The sequence below is a fragment of the Amphibalanus amphitrite genome, unplaced genomic scaffold, assembly GCF_019059575.1.
Source record: "Amphibalanus amphitrite isolate SeventyFive unplaced genomic scaffold, NRLGWU_Aamphi_draft 000034F_arrow, whole genome shotgun sequence".
NCBI lineage: Eukaryota > Metazoa > Arthropoda > Thecostraca > Balanomorpha > Balanidae > Amphibalanus > Amphibalanus amphitrite.
The window spans coordinates 819,125-841,069 of NW_024881530.1; the positions used below are offsets into that span (position 1 = coordinate 819,125).

General features: G+C 49.2%; 2 protein-coding genes across 34 annotated transcripts in view; one reads left to right on the top strand and one right to left on the bottom strand.

The window, feature by feature from the left end:
* Positions 1 to 21,945, top strand: part of LOC122369556 (coiled-coil domain-containing protein AGAP005037-like) — a 107,629-nt gene that overhangs the window by 71,814 nt on the left and 13,870 nt on the right. For 7 of the 24 annotated variants that reach the window (XM_043344491.1, XM_043344388.1, XM_043344443.1 and 4 more), the window contains 12 exons: positions 2,558 to 2,726; positions 4,429 to 4,627; positions 6,901 to 7,066; positions 7,576 to 7,702; positions 7,931 to 8,141; positions 9,160 to 9,225; positions 10,328 to 10,476; positions 11,207 to 11,263; positions 12,416 to 12,466; positions 15,107 to 15,190; positions 21,420 to 21,482; positions 21,780 to 21,857. In XM_043344491.1, coding sequence (XP_043200426.1) covers positions 2,558 to 2,726; positions 4,429 to 4,627; positions 6,901 to 7,066; positions 7,576 to 7,702; positions 7,931 to 8,141; positions 9,160 to 9,225; positions 10,328 to 10,476; positions 11,207 to 11,263; positions 12,416 to 12,466; positions 15,107 to 15,190; positions 21,420 to 21,482; positions 21,780 to 21,857 — 1,420 coding nt within the window. The remainder of the gene's footprint in view (positions 1 to 2,557; positions 2,727 to 4,428; positions 4,628 to 6,900; positions 7,067 to 7,575; positions 7,703 to 7,930; positions 8,142 to 9,159; positions 9,226 to 10,327; positions 10,477 to 11,206; positions 11,264 to 12,415; positions 12,467 to 15,106; positions 15,191 to 21,419; positions 21,483 to 21,779; positions 21,858 to 21,945) is intronic. The other 17 variants (XM_043344518.1, XM_043344464.1, XM_043344510.1 and 14 more) reach the window with 11 other exon arrangements.
* LOC122369680 (dynein axonemal assembly factor 11-like) overlaps positions 1 to 21,945 on the bottom strand; it is an 80,810-nt gene that overhangs the window by 38,473 nt on the left and 20,392 nt on the right. The window contains exon 10 of one of the 10 annotated variants that reach the window (XM_043344713.1): positions 2,983 to 3,999. The exons of 8 other annotated variants lie outside the window; for them this stretch is intronic. The gene's annotated coding sequence lies outside the window, so the exon portion shown is untranslated. Of the gene's footprint in view, positions 1 to 2,982; positions 4,000 to 21,945 lie in introns of those variants that run through there. One more of the 10 variants, XM_043344696.1, reaches the window with a different exon arrangement.

Below are 21,945 nucleotides of genomic sequence, written 5' to 3' on the forward strand. Positions count from 1 at the left end.
CCGTTTTCCCTACACGGAAAAGACGCCGCCGAGTGCCAGCGGCCCGCCTCGCCCAGACGCTCTCCCTCGCGTGTCTGCGCTACGTTGCCGGCGTTCCCAAACTGCCTCATAAGCTGTCTTTGACCCTCCGCCGCAGTAAGTTATGTTCGCTTCAGTTTCATCTTGGGAAGGTTTCGTAAAATAGTGGCTCTCCGGCAGAATAGCTAAGTTATGGGTTCGGTTGCATCGACATCAGCACGGAGGCCGCCTCTCAGCACGGCACAAATCAATGAACGGGTGACGGCAACGAAAGAAAACTGTTTCATTTAATGCCTTTCACAAACTTATTTTAAATTAGTTGTTTCCAAATCAGTTATATTTTGACGCCATAGTGCCATACGGTTTAAAGGTAGTGTGCCACCTTTGAAAGATTTCCCATTTTATTTTTCCTAGGATAAGAAGCTTCTGTTTTTACCTAATATCGCAAAAAAATCAAAAATGGGCCTGGAATAGTGCCTTTTTCGCCTAAAAGTTTATCGGTTTTTCGATATGTATAACAACTGTAGTGGGCTGACCTGCAAACAGGCGTCGGCAACAATCGCGAATGCGGCGCACATGTGACAATAAGCAAAGGTCATTATAGAGTTACGACGTACGGGAATGAGTTATCAGCTGTCTAATCGTAGACAGCACAATGTCGAGCCTTAAACTGTAAGCCTGTATTGGTATTGTTTCTTTTATTTGGCTGTCGAACATTATTTATGGTTCGAAATATGATTTTATGTAAAATAATTGATATGAAAAAGCCGTCTCTTAAGTTATGACCCCATTTCACCACACGCAAGTGGCAGAAATGACAATGATCAGCTGACGCATTTTTCTTGGCCGAAGTCAGAGCGCGCGGCCCGACGCACCACCACCGCACCACAAAGTATGAGCAGAAGCCGCGCCCAAAGCCAGGGCCCCGGTAACGTGAGGTAGCCGAGTCGGGGCAGCGTGCGCTGACCCAAGCCGGGGCCGCAGCTTTGGGCGCGGTCTACCGCATCCCCGCGAGCAGCCCCGGGCTATCACATGACACCGGGAGGAGCGCGGCCCCGGCTTGGGTCAGCGCACGCTGCCCCGACTCGGCTACCTCACGTTACCGGGGCCCTGGCTTTGGTCGCGGTCTACCGCACCACCTAACAGGCGTGTTTGAAACCGCAGGAGATGATGATGAACGGGTTTATCGAAACTTGATTGGATGAGCATATCGGTAATAGCGATTTCAGTGTGTGCATTTATTGTTCATAGTGGTGTGAAATGTGGTTGGGGTACGACCGACAACCCGTCGGGGCGAATTTCGCACTGGGGTACTCAAAATTTGAAGAATTTAAGACGTTTCCATGAGTTTTGAAGGTATGGATAAGTTCTAAAAATCCGGTTCTCCTTATCTGGGCCATTAACTCCATATGGTCCAGGAAAGCTGGCACACTACCTTTAACGCCTCGTGAAAAAGACTTTGAAGTGTCGAACATTTCCCTAATTAGCACTCAAAGTTCATATCTTGCTGAGTGGAAAATAAGCTGAACGTTCGAGTAATGAATTACACTAACTTCGATAAAATGGATTCTAAGATTATCGCTACTCTGCGGGAGTGATTTTGCACTTTTCCATAATTTATTTGTAGGTACCTAATATATATGCAGCTGCACACGTCCAATGCTCTAGCGTTAAAAAAATAAGCTCAGTTTATTTTTGTCCAATCTTTCAATCATCCCCACCGACGATCGTTAAATGCAGGGACTATCGATATTCATTTTCATTGCTGGTGACATCACCCGTTTACACATATTTCTCCATCCCCAGCCACGCCCTATCTCTCGTATATCATCGCTGCAATGCAGACTGCGGAGTGACTAAGATCGGCGCCCTCTGAACCTTGCACCCCCCCCCCCCTCCGATACCCCTCCCCTCTCCACTCCTTCGATAGCGTTACCATCTACCCACACCCGCCTGCAGTCACGATACTTGTGTTGGGAGTGATAGTGTACCAAGTGTCCACTACCGATTCGCAGCCGTGCAGGAGCCGTGCCCTGATAACAGATCGGAGGCGCGCGGCGGCGCCTTACAACTGTGACTTCCGCGGGGCCGCAATGTAAACGAATCCGCAGTATATGTAAATCACAGTAGAGGGTGGTTGAGAATGAATGACGATATGGATATGGTATTTAATCTGACCTTGATACATCATCATGCAAGCACGACCTCATCAACAACAACCATATAATGCACATATGTAATTTCTCGCTCAGAAATGGCATTTCGAACTTCCATCCCACGGTGACCTGCCATACCGTCAATACCCGCACCGTGCAATGTTCCACCTCCCTCTCATTGACATGTCAAACACAGGCCTCGCTCCCACCACGGTGACCTCTGACCTGACCCCTGGCGAACACAGCCGCCGGTGAAGGGCTACATGGGCTCCTTATCAACAATGACCTCTGACCTGACCTCTGGTGCCCCCAGTCACCGGTCAAGGGCTACACGGGCCTCCCGTCGACGCGGTGACCTCTGACCTGACCCCTGGCGCCCCCAGCCACCGGTGAAGGGTTACATGGGCTCGCCGTCGTCGTCGATGTTCGACGATGACCCGGGCATCATGTCGGAGGCGGAGACGGCCTCCACTGGGTTCCGGCGCGGTGTCAAGGTCCGCTCCTCGCTGCCCGTGGTGCGCACCACCTCCAAAACCATGGAGCGGCCTCTCGGTGAGTTGACCGACATCAAACTGTCTCAAGGATATGAAAATCCGGCATGTGTAGGGCATGAGGGGATTTGCGTTTATAATCATGCATGCGAGATCCAATGGGTGTATGTTTTGTGCGCTTGGTGTGAAGAATATGCAACTTTACTGTTGGTTTCTTTAGCCATCAAAGTGCTGTTACCGCGACGAACTAGGTCCTCCGGCCAATATCATTACATGACATCAAGCTCGATACGTGGCCATACGCACATCACAAAGAATACACTCCTTTATTCAGCCACATTTTCCCCTCCACGAACACTGCACCGACATCCTATCCGCGGCGCCTCTCGCCCAGGTCATCCAGTGGGCTCCCCTCGGTCGCACCGCGTCATTCACCGCCGCCTCATCACTCGGCGGCCAATTCGGCGCCTTGTCGCGCCGCTGCTCGCCACCCGCGCCGCGTCGCCGACACCCACAGTGGACTTTACCGGGCCCGTAACGTGGTCCCTCATCTGGCCAACTGCGGCCGTAAAGTTGGCCGCTACACACCACGGCGGGCGGACGGTGGCGGCCGGCCGTCTGCCCCCGGGCGGGGGCGGCGGCGGCGGCGGCGGCGGCGGCTGTCGGGGCCAGCTGGGATGGCTCGCGCTCAATACCGGGCCGACCGACACGCTCTGGCGGGTCAGATGTCCGACAGAGACGGTCGGGAACCCTCCGACTACCGGGGACAATCCATGGGCAGACCGCAGCCCACCAGTCTGAGAGTGAAATAAGCTGTCTGATAAACGGAGATGCAGTTTCTGAGAGTCATCGGCAGCAGACTGGCTGGCAAACTGGCTCTTCTCTCGGGCCGAATGAATGGCCGCCGGCGAACCCCAGGCTCAGACGGCTGCGCACGCCCGGACAGAGTACGTCAGCGTGACGTCATGACCGGGATGACGTCACTGCTCGGCAGCCCAGCCGCGCCGGAGGGCTGTGAGGCGCTCCGCGGCGGTTTTCAGAGGCGCGCTGTTGACAAGTAAGTCTGTAGACACGCAGCGACGCGGTGGGACACCTGTTGCCTTTGATCCCGCCGCGTCGCCACCGTCGCCCTCCCCTCCGCGACGGTTTGCGTTCGATGCTGACGCCGGCCGGACGTCTGTTGGAGACAGCTCCCGCCGGCGCTCGGTCGACTGGAACTGGCCCGGTAAGGTCACCGGGCTGGTATTACCGAGTCGAAAGGCGGTCGGCTCCGGATGTCCGACTCGGAATGTCAACTCGCTAATTATCGGGCTGGTAGGATTGTGGGTGGTGCCCTGAAAGGCGGTCGGAAGATCCGGGTTAACGTCAGATCTGTCGGGACCCGGAGGTCTCAGTTCGCTTTACTGGAGCGGGATGTTCGACACTGATGTATTCAACATTGTCAACTCATGCCAGCTATTTTGATGGCACATTACAAGCGTTTTGAAGGTTATCGATGTCAACTACATGAGCTTTGTGAAAAATTTGATGCCAACTTGTGGAACGGACAAATAAGCAATCTGACAAATTTTCCTCATTCGTTTCATTTAAATACTTGCATTATTATCGATGCATGGGACATTTCAAACATTATTTTTGCTCGGTATGGCAAGTGTAATGGGCGTTCTTTTGATGGCCCACACATAAAAACACTCCACGAAACCCTTCATACAAACCGTCCTCATCATCCGCCTCTGACCTCCCCCTTCCCTCCCTCTCGCAAGGAGTGGTGTTCCTGCAGTACCGGAACGAGACGAAGCGGGCGCTGCTGCCCAACGAGATCACCTCTCTGGACACGGTGAAGGCGCTATTCGTGCGCTCCTTCCAGCACCAGCTCACCATGGAGTATCTCGACTCGCCCGCCTGCAAAATCTACATACTGGACTCCAGCCGGGACGTGTTCTACGACATGGAGGATATCAGGTTGGTGGCAGATGGGAGGATGATGGATATCATTTCTTCGCTTACGGCGCTGTGCGCTGGCCAAATTCCAGTGATTGTTGAATCCAGCGGCCCGATTTTGAAAGAACAGTTATGTAGAATAAATAAAATATTACGGTAATAAAGTGCAGCAAATAACGAAATAAGCTGGACCAAGCACGACGCATTAGCATAGTAAGATCGGTGGAGACACCGTTGTATGACTAGACGTTTGAGGTCGTAGCTCGTAGAACAATGTGCCAGTACATATGCCAGTAAAAGGATGGAAAGGACGGTAACTTTGGTGTGGTATGACAAAACAGCAGTTCGTCTAGCAGTTAGTACGGCAGTAAGGTAGTGGACAGACCGCTGTCCGGCAGTAAGATGCAGTGTTTTGGCAGTAAGGTACAGTGTCAGTACCAGTACGGCAGTGTTTTACGGCAGTAAGGTACAATGGACAGACCGCTGTCCGGCAGTACGGCACAGTTTAAATACCGTATGTACGGCAGTGTTTTACGGCAGTAAGGTACAGTGGACAGACCGCTGTCCGGCGGTAAGGCAGTGTTTTACGGCAGTAAGGTACAGTGGACAGACCGCTGTCCGGCAGCAAGGCACAGTGTATTTACCAGTACGGCAGTGTTTACGGCAGTAAGGTACAGTGGACAGACCGCTGTCCGGCAGTGAGGCAGTGTTTTACAGCAGTAAGGTACAGTGGACAGACCGCTGTCCGGCGGTAAGGCAGTGTTTTACGGCAGTAAGGTACAGTGGACAGGCCGCTGTCCGGCAGTGAGGCGGTGTTTACGGCAGTAAGGTACAGTGGACAGACCGCTGTCCGGCAGTGAGGCAGTGTTTATGGCAGTAGGTAAGGTACAGTGTCAGTACCAGTACGGCAGTGTTTTACGGCAGTAAGGTACAATGGACAGACCGCTGTCCGGTAGTACGGCACAGTTTAACCCTCGCCCGTAAACGGCGATCTGCCACCTTCGCCCATGCAGGGGGGGGGGGGGGTTGGTGCGACCCCCCCCTTGGCGTTTGAAAACGGAGCGTCGTAGAGCTTAGCGGAAAAGACCAACGGATTGCTCTCGCCGAGATCTCGCGATTGGTGGTATATTTTTTGGTCCTAGGTCAACATTTGACCTACTTTTGACCGGTCAAAGGTCAAATTTTCGGAAAAATAGACTTTTTCAAATTTTCCGCGGCGATTGCGGCAAAACGGTGGGAGATATCGACTTGAAATCTTCACTATCGTGTTCCTTGATCAATTATCTATCGTTTGGTATGTATTTCGTTTCCCTTGCTCTAAAAATGGCGCGTTGGGAGCGCCGGAAGTCGGCAAGGTCACAGTCGGCGGCAGAAATTCGAAAAATCAAAATTTAAATTTTTGAAATCTGATTGTATTTTTGGATTTGGGATGTCCATTTGCTCCCTATAGAAGCTAATATTGCTGCATATTCCCATTGAGGTGACAAGAATTAGCAAAATAGTGGTTCGGGCACTTTTCAAAAATAGTACCGGACGCTGTTCCTCTTGTGACGTCATAGCTCCGTGACCTGACCTGACCCGGTCAAGTTTCTTATACCATATGATAGCCAATACTTGCCCCAACATGCATGGGAAGTTTCATCACGATCCATCAACCGATGTCCGTAACACCGGCAGGAAACCTCGGGCGTTGGCACTCAGTTTGTGAAAATCCGGCCGGAGGCTGTTCCCTTTGTGACGTCATAACTCCGTGACCTGACATGACCCGGTCAAATTTTTTTTTTATCAAAAGATGCGCAAGGTTTGCCCCATAAGGTACCCAAAATTTGGCGGCGCTGCGCGCCGCCGTTTTTGCACTATTTCCGAAAAACCTCAGGGGGGGTTGCACCAACCCCCCCCCCCTACATGGGCGAGGGTTAAATACCGTATGTACGGCAGTGTTTTACGGCAGTAAGGTACAGTGGACAGACCGCTGTCCGGCAGCAAGGCACAGTGTATTTACCAGTACGGCAGTGTTTACGGCAGTAAGGTACAGTGGACAGACCGCTGTCCGGCAGTGAGGCAGTGTTTTACGGCAGTAAGGTACAGTGGACAGACCGCTGTCCGGCGGTAAGGCAGTGTTTTACGGCAGTAAGGTACAGTGGACAGACCGCTGTCCGGCAGTGAGGCAGTGTTTACGGCAGTAAGGTACAGTGGACAGACCGCTGTCCGGCAGTGAGGCAGTGTTTATGGCAGTAAGGTACAGTGTCAGTACCAGTTCGGCAGTGTTTACGGCAGTAAGGTACAGTGGACAGACCGCTGTCCGGCAGGGACATTCGAGACCGGTCCGTGCTCCGTATCTTCGAGACGGATCAGCCGCAGTCGGCGCCCACCAACGGCACCACCTGGGACGACAACAGCTACTTCAGCGAGCCAGAGTTCGACGGAGACCAGCAGAACCAGCACGTGCACAAAACCAAGGTGGGCTTGTGAGCGGCAGAAGTGGCGGCGAAAAAGAGGGAAAGACGAGGGAGAGGGAGTGTATGAGAGAGCTCTTTGCCGGGGGCAGGGAGGGTATGAGAGAGTACGTGATACAGGGCGGACGTAGGGGGATTACAGTTGATGCCAGAGTCGGCAGGAGCGTCTTCCATAAACTTTTGCCTAGTAACTTATGAAGATAGCCTATTCGTGGGACTATCTAAAACAGCCGAACCGGATTGTAGCAACATCAAATTATTTCGAAATTGTTCGCTACACCCACCGTCTTCGCCCTCGTACCTCAGTTCTTGAGCAATCCAATGACATTCAAAGAATGACATTTACGATAGTCATGTAGGTGTAACACTGGGTGAGAAATTATCATGTCGAGAGAAGTTGCTCAACTCATCCACCCATGCTGAACCATTTAGGAATTCCGTAACTTTCCCCATGGCCATGTCGACTTTCTGACTAATTCACGTCTCTCATTGACACCATCACACTGCCCACAGGGAAAAGGCGACGCGTTCCGGATGCCCGGAGGACCGTACCCGGCGGGAGCACGGCCCGCGGGGACGTACCCGCCGAGGGGACAGTCCGATATGCCGCCGGCCAGTCGCGGCTACCACCCAGGACCAGGTGACCACCCGACCGCGCTGACGCCTATCGGGCGCGGGCGGTACTAGTCGACAACGCGGCCGCCGCCAGGGATAGCCGGCTTGAGCCGATGTCTGGCATCTAGTTACCGTATATCTGTCCATTTTGCAGCAACAAGAGCATGCTATTTACCTCACTAGCACCTCAAACTCGCTGCAGACTTGTTTTCTTGAACTTTCATCTGACACTAGCGTCTCTCTCTCCTGCCAGGCCCGCCGCCAAAACCGCAGCGTGCCGGCTGCGCCGGGGGCCGGTCAGGTCGAGCCGCCGCCGCTCCAAGACCCGTGTTCTACCCTGGAGACGGGTACGCGGGATCACCAGAGCGGGGCCGCGGCTACCCCTACCCCGGCGGTGCGGCTGGATTTGGAGACCAGTACTACCCGCCACCGTACCGCAATCCACTGGTGGATGAGGAGGCAAGGTAAGGCAAAGGGCACCAATCGTCGGGGGACGGATACACCGGGGCCGGCCAGCAGACGGTCGGGTGGCAGCGGTCTGCTTGTGAGGGTTATCTGTTAGTCTCTCTGACAGCCAGACACGGACTGGTGGGAGAGCGCCGCGAAAAAATCGTGTTTCAGATCGGTTAAATTTAACGATACTTCACGCCCCGCCATTTGCGTGACAGCCTTCTGCAATGTAAATACGAGTAGGTATCGCTGGCAGAGGTTCAACTATAATATGAATGGTAGACCACGCTATCCGACCACCGCACCACAGACCGAGGACCGTTTAAGCCGACTCGTTTAGCCGGGAAGCGGCGCTGACCGCCGCCCGGCATCTTAATGTATCGGTCTGTCCGGTCACGGCCGCCACCTCAGCGTTTTCTATCGATCGCGACCGGGGCGGGCCGGCGTTCTGCGCTGCTGGCTGGTTGTGCCGACCCGCCGTGTCCTCCGACACAGCTCTGCGCCAGTAGATGTGCGAGGCTTCAGCAGGCTGCCTACCCGCTGCAGACCGCGCCCTGACTATCTCTGTGCGGCTGGGGATGGCTGTCCCGCGCTTTGACTTATCCCGTTGTCCAGCTCACAGACGCCTTACCTTTCCTTTTATGTTCCCTTTATCTTATATTTTCGACAACACTAAAGCTGTTGATCACAATCCGCTAGTCGTTCATATGAAAGCTAATTATCAGACTCCACAAACAAATTCCTTACATTCCTCACATTAAATGCCATGCTTACTAAGTAGCAACCCTCGATATTTTATACAAATTTCCATAGAATTGATTGTTTTTATTACCCCATAATGCCTGGTCATGCTGCTATAGTTGATCTTCAACTTTCGTATATCTTCAAACACCTTAAACTACAGCGTTTACACAGCATCATTAGGCTATCTTACAATCAGCATTCACCCTACTCTGTCTCGGCTCTCCCGCCGGCCATTCGGCCCAAGTAACTTCCGTCGGCTGAGCAGTGTCCTCCTCTCTATTCTCGCAGGCTGGCCGGGTTCTATGACCCCGCCCCCGCCAGGAGAGCGGCGGGCGGCCGACAGTTCGATGACAAGTACGCTGACCCGCCTCTGTCCGTCACTCCCTGCTTGCTCGCTCGCTCGCTCGCCGATTTTTGCCTTCACCCCATTCCCCGTGTCGCGCGCTCCCCCTCCAATTTTTCACAGCAGTGTGAGGTTGCAGACAAGCTTGATAATATTTAAACGCATGGCAAATCAGAACGATATTGACGCTGGTTGTTTAGATGACAGGTACGCGACCTAAATCGTAAGCTCCCGCACCTAAACTGGACGTACTTTTCGGCGTATGAACGGCGAGTGCATGAAAAGTAATCGTTTTTTTTCGTAGAGGTTCATGATGTTGTATGTTTTGTCGTGATTGTCGTGGTTTTGATTAGCTCTGTCGTGGTAAAGTGACTTCTGTTTGCGTGCCGTGAACAGTTAAATTTTGTGAGCTGTTGTCTTTTAGTAGCTTGAACTTGTGGTAAATGAGTTGGAATGAGTGTTGTCGCATTCAGTGATAAAAAGCACACGGTCGCCGTAACCATCGGGTGTCCGTTCAAAAACCATGCCCATAAACCGCAAACCTCGCTATCAGACTCAAACGTTACGATTGCCACTTTATAAGAGCCGCCCGCGGTGAGCAACGGCACGCTACGCCGGGAGCTTCCCGGCCCTGCGGCACAGTCTACTTTCAGGCGTTACTACTAACGCCACCTAGCGAGAGAAATGCACGACGCGTCCTACCGCGGGCGTTAGCCACTGCTAGGAGACTCAGCCCGTGTCTGGCAAATAGCTGGATAGATTTGGGGGCTTCTGCTACATTAAGAAGTTCCTTTATACAGTTGCTATAATTTTATGATCAAATGCTACTGATGTTCTTATGCATTTTTATGCATAAGAATCGCCTGGAATGTTCTATAGGTCAATCATTTCATTTGCCTCAAAATTCAGAGTCAAGATACAACTTTTTTAAGACAAACAAAATAATGTCTTTTCATTGAAGCCATGTTTGAAATAGTTCCCGATCAGCCTCGAGCATCAGTCCGTCGATCACCGTTCAGCGTCCGGAACGGAAATCCGCCGGCATTCACCTGTGACCTTTGGCAGCCTGAGGACCTGCGGCGAGCCGTCTGACCTCTGTGCCTCACGACACAGAGTGCGTGTGGAATCGATGGAGCGACAGCTGGCCAACCTGACCGGGCTGGTGCAGAAGGCGCTGCACACGCCGCGGGTCAACCGAGCCGTGTCCGACCTGGACTCGGGCTATCGGAGCGACCGCGAGACCTACCACCGCACTCCGAGCGGTGAGTACGATGAGTCGGAATTACTACCAAACTGTGATCGACCAACTCTTCTGTCTAAGAGTGAGTGGCCAGAACAAAGCCCAAACCAGGGAGTGGTGAGTAAGCTAGTCATATAAGCATACGAGCATTACGATGCCAGCAACGAGACGAGATACCGTATTAGATACGGTATCTCGCACACAATACTAAACTCCGAGAGGTAAAAGCCCGGATCACGGGCGGCTAGACGGGCAGTGACAAGGTTTGGTGAGTGGTAACGCTTGCTAGTGAGGTTGAAGTAAAAGGGACAGTGTGCTACAGGCGTGGCTGTGTATGTTTATGTGATAGCGGTAGATTGAACGTTTAACTGTCGTTTCTTTTAAACTGTAGTGCAAAATAAACGATAGTTTCTGTAGTGCATCCATAGAGATGCACTTCTTAACACCTCCTAAACAACGAAAGCCGTATGAATAAAGCAGAAGCGCAATAAATAACCATAAAATAACTTACCAACAATACATAATATATTGTAAATAGAAAAATAGGTACGCGGAATGTAGCAACTAGACGCTGTAGAGTGTCGGTCTCGTCGGCCCGTCCCCAAACAGCATAACCAGCCCAGAGGTGGTCACTGAACAGACCACCGCCCGCTCTCTGTCGCCCAGTGAGTGTGACCCAGTGTGCCATTTTGCCCCGCCCAGCGCCCCGCCAGTGTGGTTAGCCTCGCTTAGATGACCCTCTGTCGTTGCAGCCAATAGTAGTTTTGAAGTAGAGACCGAGTACCGGCCGCCACCGCCGGCCATCCCAGGTGTGTGTCGTTTTGTCCCGCTTTGGAGCACAGCACCGCTGCATGCCCGGCCCTTCTGAGACTATAGTCTCGGTGTGGCGCTATTTATCGGCTGCCTATCTGCGGTGTCCACTTGGCGCTCACGCTGTGCATATGTAGTTGCCTATACCTGTACAGATGTAAATACTAAATATGTTCACAAAAAATATGTTTTCAGTTTTCTTTCAAATGCTGTGCATTTGATAAAGCTGTGCATTTGATATACAACATAATAAGTTATTAGGTGCTATTAACGTTCATCTTCATAATTCATACTCATTCGTACCGCATACAATTGCTAATACAACTCATGCTTTGGCTGTATCTCTATATGCTTACTTATTTGCAGCTTTTGGTAAAACTTTCGTGACTTCAATTTGGTTCACCAGCCATGCCTTAAAATTGTCTTGTCTTCCAAAATTTAACCGTCATTTTAAGCGTCGGCAAATCTTAACTACATAAAATAAAGCTTCAAAACATTTGGGATTCGATGACTGATTTGGCGCATGGTTTTATAATTCCGACAACTTACTTTTAAACCTTTATCAATGTTCTTTAAACATCAAATTTCCTCAAATATCAGAGCTATTGTAACATGTGTTGTATAGCCGGACTTAATCTATATTTTGCCATATTTTGCATGTAATGTTGAGAGAAGTGACACTTTTAATTGTTCTATACAGTCTAACCCAACTTTGGATAGGTGCATGGTCTATTTTCATCATAAGGTGTACCTATGCTCTCAAAGTAAGTAGGTAAACATGCGTCTGCCTTTGACACTTTTTCTGCAATAACAATCACTAATCAATGCAAGTAGATGGGAATCTGGAATGGAACGTAAAACGGAACACGGTTTTGCGATGTACAATATCGTTAATCAACTTTGTACAAAATGTAACTACTATATATGTAGACACACCAAACCATCCAGTGTAAATATGTACCCTGAACAGTCGTGCTGTAATGACTATCCGCGGTCCGTGTCTCTCCCCGTGACCCTCAGTGATGGTGGTGCCCCCCCCCCCCGTTATAGTGTCGTACTGTCGTAGCCTTAGAGCGGCGCCCCACGGGATCCGGCGCCCCCCACGGGCCGAGCATGTTCCCGAGTCTCTGACCGTGATATCTGCCTTTCAGACGACCATCTCCTAAAACCTGAAAAGCCTCCAAAGTTAGGCCGAGGCAAAGGTACGCAACGCCAGGCATGGCCACAGGAACGATACTGAATGATTGGACTGTTGCTCGCCATTTCTGTCCCGTGCAGCAATCTACATTGCGAGAGAATGATTGCATTCGTCTTTACTCTGCCAATATCTATGCTTCAACTCTACTCTTCAGTCCTTACTTCTTCTGTGCATTATCAGTGATTTCTATAATTGGCCTGCAAGTCAAAGGGTTGTTAAAACATCTGTCGGCTGATTGGTCAGGGCTGTTGCTTTGCATTGATGAGATCATACCACGCGAGTCTTTATTGCACAATAGATACCAAAAATTGGGTTCAGATATAACTTAAGAATGAACGCCTGAGGTGGATTTGATTCTCAGAAACCATCCGGTCACTCAAATGGGCAAACAAGCATTTACGTGTAAATGATCACAGTGGTGGTAATATCAAACTGTACGAGTACAGTGCTGTACATCTCTATATACACCTCTATACCTCTATATACACCTCTATATACACTGTACGTGTACAGTGAGGAGCATATAGAGGTGAAATTCAGCATCGAATTGTGGGCAAATTCTGTGCATAAATAACAGTCAGTCACGTAAATGGAAACATGACAGTTCGTATAAAAATGGAAACATTAACATGACAGTTTGTATAAAAACGGTTTATACTTATTTCGCCGAAATATACTTGATATAACTAAACATAGAAACGCATGAATCGGAAGGTATGAATTTGTATGTCCACATTTCCAAGTAACGACATCAGTCGAACTTTGAACTTTCATTTGTCGCATGAGATAAGGGTGCCGTTTTCACACATTTTGTTTCAATCAACGATTCGGTCATGGGTGTTGCAAAGAATGATTCAGATGAACAACCATACACAAAGCAGCGACAGCAATCTGATGGCATCTACATACATACTTGCCTGAACAATGAACATGATCCGTGATTTCAGCATGGGACCTAAAAAAAACTCGTTGGACATTGTTTTGTTTCATCGGAGATGCGTAGTGCTGACGTGTATGAATGCCTGATCGGTATTCGGTGCATTCCTTGCCTATGTCTAGCTCATAAGGAAATGTTGTATTTTTTGTACGCCTGATATTTGATGTACCGATCTGAAAACAAACGTGTCATATCCTTATTCATCGACAAGCATGACAGAAACATATGCAAACATACGCACTTGCTAATCTCCTTTAGACTTATCGATTTTCAATTCATCATGGATCATGCTAAAGTAAAATAAATCCAGCCGAAACGGTGTGTTTACATAAAAAAGACATTCTTGAGCACGGACTAACATGCAACGACGTGAGCATTTTTCTTATGCTCATTTGCAATGGCTTCTTCCGCTTCCTAAGTAGAAACGTGCAAGTGCTTTAGAAGAGGCCGCTGCCGTGCGGTAACATTCGCTTTACTAATGTGAGCTGTCACTTGTCGGACTGCACAGGGCGCTGTCGATTATCGACTGTATAGTACCAGTATAACGCCTTTTGGGGCGACTAACGGAGCGAGCGAGAGGGTGGGCCTCGCACGTGCGAAATTGCGAGGGGGTACCTCCAACTGACTTATGCACGGCACCCTGCTAACCGGTCTCTAGCGACGTGCCAAATTTGGGCACAATCGGCCCAGCCGTTCTCGAGATCTGGAAGCGGCACCCTGCACGTGCGCACGTGCAAAATGGGTCCCAACTGACTTGTGCACGGCACCCTACTAAACGGTCCCTAACTGTGTACCAAATTTGAGCGCAATCGGTCGAGCCGTTCTCGAGATCTGGAAACGACCCCTGCACGTGCGCACGCGCAGCAGCACCCCAACTCTGGCACATGGATATGCAGTGCCTAGTGGGTGCCTACCTACATGCCAACTTTCAGCGCAATCGGCCAAGTAGTTACCGAGATATTGCAACAATTACAAAAGTGACACCTCTTCGTTTTGCACGTGGCACGTGCATAAGGGGTCACCCGCATGCATCAGGAATAGTCCAATGCTTGGTAGAAGGAATGAAGCTACCCTACAAAAATTACCGCGTGTAAATCGGTCAAGTGGTTGCTGAGATATAAGTGTCGCAAAAGCGTGACCACGGCCGGCCGGCCGGCCGGCCGGCCGCTCATACTCAGAAATTTCCGTTAATCTAAGGAAAGACTACGCTCGCTTCGCTCGCTCCGTAATAAAGTTCCTACCTAGTTACTCATCTGTCGATTTTTCATATCCTTTTCATGCTTCCTGAACTTTGGAAGCTTTGGAAGCGGCATTATGCACTTTTTGGAATTGTCATTACAGTTCTATGTTTTAAAGCCGTTTTGGATGATGGTATCTATGCGTTTTTTAATTCGTCTCCATGATCCAATTTTATTTCACAACTGCACTTGCATTATACTGGACCCAATATCATTTCACGACTGCACTTCTGTTATTGCGTAACTGATATTTCCTTTGCTTAAGAATTATTTTATTAGACTGTCTTATCTCTCGTCCTCCGTACTTTTGCACACTCACGATTCGACTTTGGTTGGTTCCCATTTTTATTACGCATCTACCAGTCAGCATGCGTTTAATTTTTATACCCCGACCGTAGCCAGCCAAGCAGCAACTATCGGGATGTTCCAATTCCCGAGGCTCGTGGTAACAGCTGCGTCTCCTTTGCAGACAAGTCGGTGTCTTTCGAGAAATCGGTCAGCTTCAGTGACGACCACCACGACCCGCCCAAGCAGCACTCACCGACGCATGCCGGTGAGCGTCCGAGGACAGGTCACCAGCGCACACATCCGCTATTTGAGTTCGGAAGTGGCCAAAATGCGATAACTCGTCAACCAGTTGACATTTTGCCAAGGAATTTTTATTATATGTGAAGTAAACCTTAAGGTCACGTATGGAAACGTATGAGCATCCTGCTGATCCAGCATTGCCGTAAAAATATTTTTGCTTGTAATCCGCGGATAACTGGTATATCCCATAACGGGTGACTCGGGAGGGGATTCTGCATAGCTTCCCCATGCTGTCTTCGAAACTACTCGTTCAATACTAAAAATTCAAACGGCTTCTGATAGGAATAGCTGACAAACGAAACCTAACTTTGTCACAAAAGGTCATGGAAAGGTCATGGGTCACAAAAGGTCATGGAAAAGGTCATGGAAGGAAATGTATATGTTACAGGGAGTATGCGATTTCAGTTAGTTTGCAACGACCCTAGGGTGGTTGTAACCTCCCTGAACGATCAGTTTGTTTGCAACGACCCTAGGGACGTTACAAAATAACTGCTCGTTCCGGGACGTTGTAACGAAACTAGGGTCGCTGCAACCTCCCTAGTTAGTATGCAACGAACCTAGGGTTGTTACAAAATAACTAGGGAGTTTAAGAATTCATCGAGTCTCGTTTCACAGGAGAGCCGTCAACAATCTTGTCCAATGAAAATCGTGTTTAATCTAGTTCAGTTTAAAAGAAAAGGAGAACAAAATTTGAACATTCAGCTCAGGAGCATATGTCGTGCCCGGGACAAAGCACGTACCTAACTGTGATAATTTTGGCTGCATTATATCGCCAGCATATGCTTACATGTAGAAAATATAGTTACTGGGGTAGGTGTGATGGATATCCGTCGCTATCCGTGTGCGGGTTATCCCTCACACTTTTAGGGGTGCGGGCCGGATAAAATCCCTCGTTTTTCGCGATTATCTCGCGCTAAAAGTGGCCGATCGTGACGAAACTTTGAGTGTCCTCGGACTTATCTACGTTACTGGTTACACATTCGCTATACAGTTAATGATCCTGAAACCAATGACCTTTGACCTTTGATCTGATTTCTGAGACCATGGCAGACCGAAATGATTTGTCGTTTATGTTAACGCACATAAAATTGCGTTTCCAGACTTCTATTGGGATTACATATAAACGTGCCAGCATGTGAACTGATGGTTGTCCCATGCATCGTGATGGGTTTCAAGTTGACTTGTCAGTTGTCTGCCAGGTCAAGGTCATTGACGTTTGGTGACTTCGGGTGACTGTTTCAAATTTTACGATTTTAAGGGATTTTTTTTAGCTTATTTCGAATCCAGCATTCGTTGAGACAGTTGAGAAGTACGTATAATTGTGGTGCCAATGCAACTTGCTACGAAGCTGTCGCTGGTGGTTTAGGTACACCTGCTATAAACAGGTGGTGCGGGTGGGACCCCTACTACTTGACCAAAACTTACCTAACCCAGCCTAGCTTAATCCTCGTCCCCCTCCCCTAGTTTTTTTTTTCGCGATAGCTCCGAACATGCCAGCAACAGAGAGCTGAAACTAGGCATACCTGACCTTTGATTCAAGCCGGATCTTGTGACACCAACCAGATTTTCAGGTCAGGTCAGGTTACTGACCTATGACGTCATAAGTGGACGGTCCTCAGATGCCGCAACTTCGCAACGCCCTCAGTCCCAGAGGAGCTTTTACAGGGGGATGAAACTTACAGTACGTGCATCTTCCAGAAGCCTCACAACTTGTACCTCTAGGATTTTTCCTAAAGATCACATGAGGGTCAGGTCGGTCACGTGACCTAACCACTATAAGTCAATGGAGAAAAATGAAAACTGCTATTCTGGCGCCGGGAACGATCTCAAACTACCTCAAGCACACGGATCGTGAATTCATGCACTCCTTGCAAGGTTAGATGCTTCAATTTTGCAACTTTTCGTCAATAACTCCCGATCAAACTGAGCTAGCGAGTCGGTCAAGCCACCAATGGACTGAGGAAGAGCTGCCGAATCGAATAATATGCCACACGACCTCCTTTGACCAATTTCGCGACCTAGGTGTCTCTGACCTGACCTTGACCCGAGGTCAACACCTCAAGTTGACCTCACCCGAACAAAAAGTACCTATACCATTCGACGCGCCTGAGCAAGGCGAGCACGTTGATGCTAAAATCGCCCTCGGCGACTGTTTTTTTAAGAAGTTATTAATCAAAAACCGAACCCGTGTGTTGGGTCACTTGACCTGACCTCAGAGGACACCGGTTGACCTGAGACCTTAAAATCGGGTACTAGTTGCTGTGTCTCCTAACGGCACACACGCTCGTTTTTTTCCGCGACGCTCTAACTTCATCAGGGGCGAAAAACGACGAGGGGGTCGTACCAACCCTCCCCCGGCCGGCGCGCATGTAGAAAACCAACAGGTCCTGCGGGGTCAACTCTCGCCTTTATTGGTGTTTTGCTAGCCGCAAACGCACATGGCGGGGCTAGGTTATTGGTTGACCTTCCAGGCCAGGTCAGTGACTCAAAAGTCGGGAAAATCGGGACCTGTTAACCCTATTCCTGGCGGGGGGGGGGCCTCAGGAGCCCCCCCCCCCCTGAGGTTTTTTGGTTATATCTCCCAAACGCGTTGAGCTAGGAAGCTCAAATTTTCTGACTTTTCCTAAAAGGCTTCTACGCAACAGGTCTGAAAATTTTGAGTTGATCTGACCTCAGGTCAGGTCACCAGAGGCGGTTTGGTGACGCTACCTCAGAAAAGTTTGCAATCACGCCAGAGCTAGAGTTTTTGACCGATCAATTTCTTCTCTTCAGGGTTTAGTAAGGGTACCAGTATGTGCAATTTGTATATCTCGGAATTTTGATATCGGTGACCTAAGGTCAGGTCAATTTCGCGACCTCCCCATTATAAGTCAATGGGGGAAAAATCAACTCCCTGTTTTTACCACTAAAACGGGTCGGAATGGCCCCATATACCATACATGACTTCATATACGATCAACCTTCACTACCTTGAGGTCTGTTTTGCTGTTGGGCAGCTGTGAGGTCATGTGACGTCATCAAAGGTCACCAAAGGTTTTTGGCCAATAACTCCGTACAGGAACAAGATACAGACGCGTGGATGGTCTCATTGTGTTCAGCTCGTCAAGACGCATCGAATGATATACATGATGACCTCGAGGTCACGTGACCTGAGGTCAACCTTTGACCTTGCCCTTTCGAGGTCAACATATATATCATTCGATGCGGATTGACGAGAGGATCACGATGATGCCCTTAGTTTGTTCCTATCTTGACTAATTCGAAAGTTATTCGAGAAAAACTCTCTCCATATCTAGTGCCGCCATTTTGACTTTTTCGACCCCTGTGACGTCATCTTTGACCTGACTTGAAAATGACCTTAGTAAAAATTGTAGATCTTGGCCGTGCGTATCCGATGCCGTTTACCGCTTGTCGCTATCTTGCTTCGTTCTCGAGATCTCAGGGGGGGGGGGCCGAATCGGCCCCCCCCCCCCCCGCCAGTTTCTTGTCCCGGCGGAGCCCGCCAGGAATAGGGTTAAAGAGAGTTAGGTTGTTACGGGGTGCTGATCACGAATTTCATATTAGCTTTGATCACCGATGATGTCTTGATGTTTTTAGGCCAGTTCGGGTCAAGTCAGGTCAGGTCAACCAGTCTAGGCGTCTTGCTAGCTGACCATATAAGGTGTCAACCAACACTGACAGCTTCGTGACCGGGTACGAAGGCGCCAACATTACTTCGTAAATGTTCAAATGGATGCTAAATTCGAAATCAGCTCCAAAAACTAGCCTAAAAATATATGAACCCAGAAAAAGTGAACTAAGGTCATCAAAGGTCCCGCCGGTCCCGTAGCTCAGTTGGTAGAGCGTTGGACTCCGCGTGGTGAGAGCACGCGTTCCCGGTTATAACAGTCCGGGTTCGAAGCGCGACGGGCGCTCGACATTTATGGGCCTCCTGACAGGTATGGTTGCGGTTGGTAGCAGGCCGTAGCCAGGCGAAGTCAGTGAGGGGACCGGCCGTGCGCGGCTATGTGCGCACGTTAAACTTTGGACTCTAAATTCTGCCATAGCACTGGAATTGCGCGATCGGAGGGTAGAGGGCAGGGTCACCGCAACAAGCTTCGCTTAGCGGTGGCTCTGTCCTTGTGAGTCCTTCCTATCAAAAGGTTCGGACTAAATTTATAAAAAAATTAAAATAAAAAAGGTCAATGACCTTGACCTGACCTTCACGTGACCTTGACACCCACCATAATGCATGGGACCACCATCATTCCACATGTTTGAACGTTTACAATCACAAAAAGATTGAAAACGAGCGGATAATAGCCGTTTTTACGAAGGCTTCCTGGCGAATGACCATCTAATTTGAACAAATCTGCACCAAATGTGCACCTAATCTGCACAAAATGTGTACTTGATGGCCGTCGTGAAATACACCAGAGCTGAATGTTCAAATTTTGTTCTTTTCTTTTTAAATGAACTAGATTGAACAAGATTTTCATCGGACAAGATTGTTGACGGCCCTCCTGTGAAACGAGACTCGATGATTTCTTAAACTCCCTAGTTATTTTGCAACAGCCCTAGGTTCGTTGCATACTAACTAGGGAGGTTGCAACGACCCTAGTTTCGTTACAACGTCCCGGAACTAGCAGTTATTTTGTAACGTCCCTAGGGTCGTTGCAAACAAACTGATCGTTCAGGGAGGTTACAACCACCCTAGGGTCGTTGCAAACTAACTGAAATCGCATACTCCCTGTAACATATACATTTTTAAGGTCATGCGACACATCTTTAATGGTCCATTTCGGCAAAAGCATCTAAAAATGATGTCATCTGGGTCGTCCGATTCGAAACTATTTCCTTTCGACAAATGAAGGTCAGGTCACGGCGAGGTCAAAAGGGTCAAATTTTGAAGCTGAACATTCTCAACAAAAAAGATGTGCATCGGATGCAATTTGAGCTCTGGAACACGATGATGCTATTCGTTTTGGTTTTCGATGTCAAGAACGTACTGAAATTGCCTTTGCAATATCGAAAATTGTGATTAACCGACTACGGTAAAATGCAAAAGCCGATAACATTGCCATTTCTGAAGATATCTGACTGAAACATTCCAAAAGCAATGCAAATGTTACATACAAAAGCCAATAAGGTTCATTCTGGTCGATGGCTGCTCCCCAAAACTCTGAATGTTATCAACCATATCGGACATTCTTACGATGTTCTGTTGGCTGGATGTCTTTTTGCTTTATTGAATTTGATCGGACTACATTCAGTTAAGACGACGTACATCTATTGGTCACCAGAAAGTATACCCACAAGTCAATCGACAATCGACAACCAACAAATGCAATCGACACGAGCGTCGAACACCCCTCCGCACAAGTAACTGCCGGGGGCGATTAGAAGGACCGCGCTCCTCTCTCGCAGCTGATTGGTCAGCTGCCGAACCGCACAGACGTCAGCTGCACGGCCGCCGCCCGGCCGGCCTGACCGGGGTCGGCCGGGCGGCGACCTAGCGTCACTAGAACTGTAACTTTTGCCGGCAGTGTGATGCCGACCTAATTTTTTCAGCAAATGAATCACAATTGTACGGTATATGTTATGGACGTTGTCTCGATGTGAAGCACGTTGTGCGTTTTTTGGTAGGCCTATGTAAATATTGAAATCCTCAAGCCCTTCTGCTTTGTGCAAGTGTGCAACAATTAGCTTACAATAACTGATTGGGAAGTTTTTTAGATGCACTTTTGTTACAAATAGATTCCTCACATTTTCCCCTTTCAGCTGACATCTTCCTTACGCATTTTCAAGCAAAGAATATGACAGGAGACTCGTCAACATTTACATGAAAATCGCAGCACAAGTTCGGTCTCACGGAGCAAAACAAAACGGTGTACTTTGGGAGCCCACCAATCTGTGCCAGAATGAGTAATATTTTTTTCTGGATGATATTTTATACAGTCTGATCAATTTACGACCATAAAATGTGAGAAAAGCACGCTTTAAAATTTGTCGAAAATTAGGGTATTGGCCACTTCTGAACCCTGATAGCGGCTGTGTGCAGCGGTCAGAGACAAGGGGTCGGGCTGTTACATGGCTCAGCCGTTATTGTCTCACGTCTGGTGACACAAATGTGAGGTTGAACCGTGTGAGAACTCGAGAGGTGGGAAGCTCAACCTGACCGTCGTCCTCACCGACCCGTGATGCTTTTGTTTCAGCGGACAAGGTCCCGGTAAAACCGGCGATCAAGTCATCCACGCTGCCACGAATGGGATCCCAAGGTTAGTCGAAGCCGACCTCATGAAGCCGCACACAGACCTCATGCAATAGTATTTATATCCGTTCATAACCCATGTTCTCTTTATAGAAATAGCTGTACATAATTCGGTATTTGAGTAAGACAAGATCTAACTAAAAACACGCTAGCAGAACTAAAAGGAACACGTTTACTAACCACTTTTCAAGTAGTTGTATCACCTAGTAGCTGCAATACTCGAAGAACATTCATATCTAATTACCAATCAGAAGTGACCGGAGTCCCAAAGAGCTAATCTGACCGACCCGGCCCGCGCCCGCAGAGCGGATCAAGCCGCCGCCGCCGCCCAAGCCGGCCATCCTCACTACTTATGAGAGCCGGCACGCCGTCGCGTGCCGAGGTAGCAGTGCCATGCGCCTGCTCTATCAGGCCCTTCTCAGCATGATTTGTTGGCACGCTGTGGTGGATCGGCTATTTTTGGATACACA